The sequence below is a fragment of the Quercus robur genome, chromosome 4, assembly GCF_932294415.1.
Source record: "Quercus robur chromosome 4, dhQueRobu3.1, whole genome shotgun sequence".
NCBI lineage: Eukaryota > Viridiplantae > Streptophyta > Magnoliopsida > Fagales > Fagaceae > Quercus > Quercus robur.
Genome location: NC_065537.1, coordinates 31,239,023 through 31,243,128, shown reverse-complemented (window position 1 = coordinate 31,243,128; position 4,106 = coordinate 31,239,023). Strand labels below are relative to the sequence as shown.

Genomic DNA, 4,106 nt, shown 5'->3' with positions numbered 1-4,106 from the left:
CAGACTTTCAAAGTTCCTTTCAATCAAACAAGGCAATATCTGATAATATCCTTGTGGCCTTTGAATTACTTCATCACATGATGGGGAAGAAATTAGGAAAAATGGGACATATGGTTCTAAAGTTGGATATGAGCATGGCGTACGATAGGTTGGAATGGAATTTCCTTCAACGGACTATGGAGAAAATGGGTTTTCACCCAAGATGGGTTGGGTGGATTATAGAGTGCATTAAGTCAGTTACCTACTCGGTGTTGATAAATGGTGAGCCTAAGGGCCACATTATTCCGACTAAAGGTATTCGCCAAGGGGATCCCCTATCCCCCTACCTCTTTCTTTTATGATCAGAAGGTTTGACTAGTCTCATTGAGCAAGTGGTGAATGAAAGACATATTGAGGGTTTCTCTCTTTGTAAGCATGGACCAAATATCTCTCACCTTTTCTTTGCAGATGACAGCCTCCTGTTTTGTCGAGCAAGGGTGGAAGATGTGATAAAAATTCAAGAGATTTTGGGAAAGTATGAAGTTGCATCGGGTCAAAAAATAAACTCTGATAAAACTACCATCTTTTTTAGCAAGAACGTTCCTATGTCTACCAAGGAACAAGTGCAAAATTTGTTAAGGGTTCCTGAAATCAAAGAATATGAAAAGTATCTAGGTTTGCCAGCAGTTGTGGGGCGTAATAAGAGGGCTAGCCTAAATTATATCAAAGACTGAGTGTGGGGCAAGTTACAAGGTTGGAAGGAGAAATTGCTATCACAAGCCGATAAGGAAGTTTTGTTGAAAGCGGTAGTACAAGCCATTCCGACTTTTGCTATGAGTTGCTTTCGATTACCAGTTGGCCTTTGTCAAGATATTGAAATGCTCATTCGTAAGTTTTGGCGGGGTCAAAAGGGTGATAGGAGGAAAATTCATTGGAAAAAGTGGGAGGTGTTGTGCAAACCAAAAATAGAAGGAGGGATAGGTTTTAAGGACCTATGCAAGTTCAACGAAGCAATGCTAGCTAAGCACGTGTGGAGGTTGCTGCATGATACCGAATCCTTATTTTTTAAGGTTTTCAAAACGAAGTACTTCCCAAACTGTTCTCTGTTTGAAACCAAATCTTCCTCGGGCTCCTTCGCATGGAAGAGCATTCTATGGGCAAGAAGTTTGGTTCAGAAAGGGGCGCGGTGGAGAGTGGGTGATCGGCAATCAATTAGGATTTTCCAAGATGCTTGGTTACCATCTGACAGTGGCAAGGTTTCCTCTCCTTCATCTGATTTTGGTCCGGATGCAAATGTAGCAATGCTCGTAAACCCGGTCACCGGGTGGTGGAATACCCATCTCATTGATCGCCACTTCTACCCACCGGATGCAAAGCTCATTAAATCCCTTCCTCTGTGCTCAATCCCTCAGTCTGATTTGCTGATCTGGCTGAAGGAGAAGACAGGGACCTATTCAATTAAATCAGGTTATAAGCTTTTGTGTGAGTGGCAAAATGAGGAGCTGAATCAACCTAGCAGGACCAACCCTAGCAGCAGCATTTGCAATTGTATCTCTCCCCAAACAATTGCAACATGGTTTGGGATCACCTCCAACCGCCTCAGAGTTGCCATTCTTTATATCCGATGATGGAACTGAACCAACTCTAGAAGAAAATAATGGAAGTGCTCCTACAATTTCAAGCTCGAATTGAACCCAAAAACATATATATACATAAATAGGACACAATCTATTGCCAAATAAAATTTAAGAACAAACCAGGTTGCCATTGATCCGATGATAGTGATTCCTGCAGAGCCGCAGGAACCTTCACTGCTACATTTGCTCCTAACTTGTGGAATTCAGTTTGAATGGTCTTCATGATCTCGGTGTCTTCTGGGTTTGGCTCTGGAAAATCTACATGCATTGACTCCTGAGTTCGAATGGTGAAGTTGACTCTTTAGACAAAGCTTGCTGATTGATATAATTATAGAGTTGTTGATGGAATGCATGGTCCAATGAGAAACAGTTGTCAGTGCCCTCATTTCTATAATGCTTGGACGATCCAGAGCCCTCTCTTCTACAAAAATGCGCGAGGGATCCATAATCCATTATCTGAATACAAGTGAACAATGTTCTTGTCAAATAAATGGAACATACATATTGCATACACTAGTGCGGGCAGAAAAAAAAAAAAAAAAACAGTAAAGAATTCCATCTATGCTGGTGAGGCAACATGAGAAAGAGAGATTAAATGTTGAGACCGTTACATTGCTCATTAAAAGAAAATCTTGACAGGTGGATAGTTTTTTTTTTTTTGGGTCGGGGGGGAGGGGGTGGTGTTGTGTGAGTGTTACTGATACGCTTTCACTTAACCCCCTACATTGTTCATTAACATTACAAGAGTACCAACCAACAATTAATAAGTTGGATGCAGAAACTGGAAAAATCCAAATTCACCATACAGATTGACTAGAGGACCTAAAAATAACTGCCTTGACCTATAAAATTTGACACAACTTGATTTGAAGACAAGACGCAATATAGAGATTAAATTTGCTATCAAAACTTAGACCTACCTAAGAAGCTAAGCCATAGCATGTGTTAATTAGGGGTGAAGCAATATTGTAAGACATATATCACGTAATGCATAAACTATCAAACACCCCCCAATTCCTACTGTCTTTGGGAAGGCAGTTTCTGCCTAGTTTAATCAAAAGTGCAGCTTGTTATCCTTCTTGGGAGAGTTTTTGTAATTTTCTTTAGCTTGATCAGGCTTTGTCCTTGTTTGTATTCAAACTGGGTTAGTACTATTTAGCTTTCTGTTTGTTGTAGTGTTTCAGCTTATTTCAATAAAATTCACTGTCTTGATTATCAAAAAAGAGAGGCCAAATCCATGTATAGAACCGCTTACTAAGAAATAACTTAATGGCAATTAAAATAATGATACTATGTTTCTGCCAGCATCAGCAGTTGTAAAAGAAAATTTCTAAATACAAATGGAAACCATGCTTACCTTCATTAACTCATCTCTTCCACAACCTTGCAGAACCTGGATTTTCCGCCTTGTTCTTTCTTGCAAAAGAGGCTTTACAACCTGCCAACGATTGAGCATTAAGCATTTTGTTGCAAAAGAAGTAAACTTTTTTAAAAGTAAAGTATTGACACAAACCTTCCAACATGCTGAAAATATATAGGGTGCATTTACAATATAATACGTATCTGTCTTCTCAGGATAGTTCAAGTCATCAATTGTAGATATAGCAGTCAAAAGCTGCATTAAGATTGAACAGAGAGTGAAGAAAAGTGTCAAATATACAGTCCACAGAGTGAGGTAGGCAAAATATTAGATTAATTGATATTGAAATAGAAATCACCTTTCTTTCACAACTAAATAAGTCATTGAAAAAGCACAAAAGGCAACCCAAGTACAAGGAAAGCATACAAGAGAAACATCACAATTATGAGCGGAGATATTGAAATTGAATACGCTTGTCTACTTATGATGTATAAAGAAACTAATACATGCCCTTATCACAGAAACATAGAATAAATTAAACTTGTAGCAACAAAAATGTACACAGGTAACTCCAAGAAAAATGTACACAAAAATTATCCTTGTATTCATATAGATATCAAAGAGTAGTCATGCTTCATCCAAAAACTATATTAATAGATATGCTTTACAGTGTCAATATTTCAATAGGATATAATGGTTCATCACTGGAAAGCGAACAATTTAACTAAATTCAGTCAAGCCATAATCCCAACTAATTTGGGCTACCAACTTGGATCCTATTATGCCAAATAATTCTGTTTAGGGCACCCATTTATCTCTATAACCGAGCATTCCAATCTAAAAACATAGGATATTAGGTAAGATTCTCAGTTAGTACATAAATTCATAAGTCATAACTACGCACACACCTATTATTATTAGACTCCCTTTTGCCCTTTTTTGTAAATCAATATAATCAGTTTTTTGTACCTAAAATTTTCATCACATCTTATAAACATAGATCCTGATTTGCTGTAGTATATTGGCAATTCCTATGGTTATAATTAGTGGAAAGAGAATGAAAAATAAATGGTCAACATATTTTCACTTAATTTGAAGCATACATGCATTTTAAAGGCTCATGCTAAAAA

At 37.7% G+C, this 4,106-nt stretch overlaps 1 protein-coding gene and 1 pseudogene across 1 annotated transcript; one reads left to right on the top strand and one right to left on the bottom strand.

Annotated features, from left to right (window-relative positions):
* Positions 1-812: 812 nt before the first annotated feature.
* Positions 813-1,607, top strand: LOC126721745 (uncharacterized mitochondrial protein AtMg00310-like). Its single transcript, XM_050424804.1, has one exon. It carries the CDS (start codon positions 813-815, stop codon positions 1,605-1,607), a length of 795 nt encoding a protein of 264 aa, XP_050280761.1.
* Positions 1,608-1,692: 85 nt separating this feature from the next.
* On the bottom strand, positions 1,693-3,245 carry LOC126724420 (uncharacterized; annotated as a pseudogene).
* Positions 3,246-4,106: the final 861 nt, after the last annotated feature.

Excerpts from the sequence above, each read along its gene's own strand:
- LOC126721745 (XM_050424804.1), top strand. The coding sequence starts at position 813 with ATGAGTTGCTTTCGATTACCAGTTGGCCTTTGTCAAGATATTGAAATG.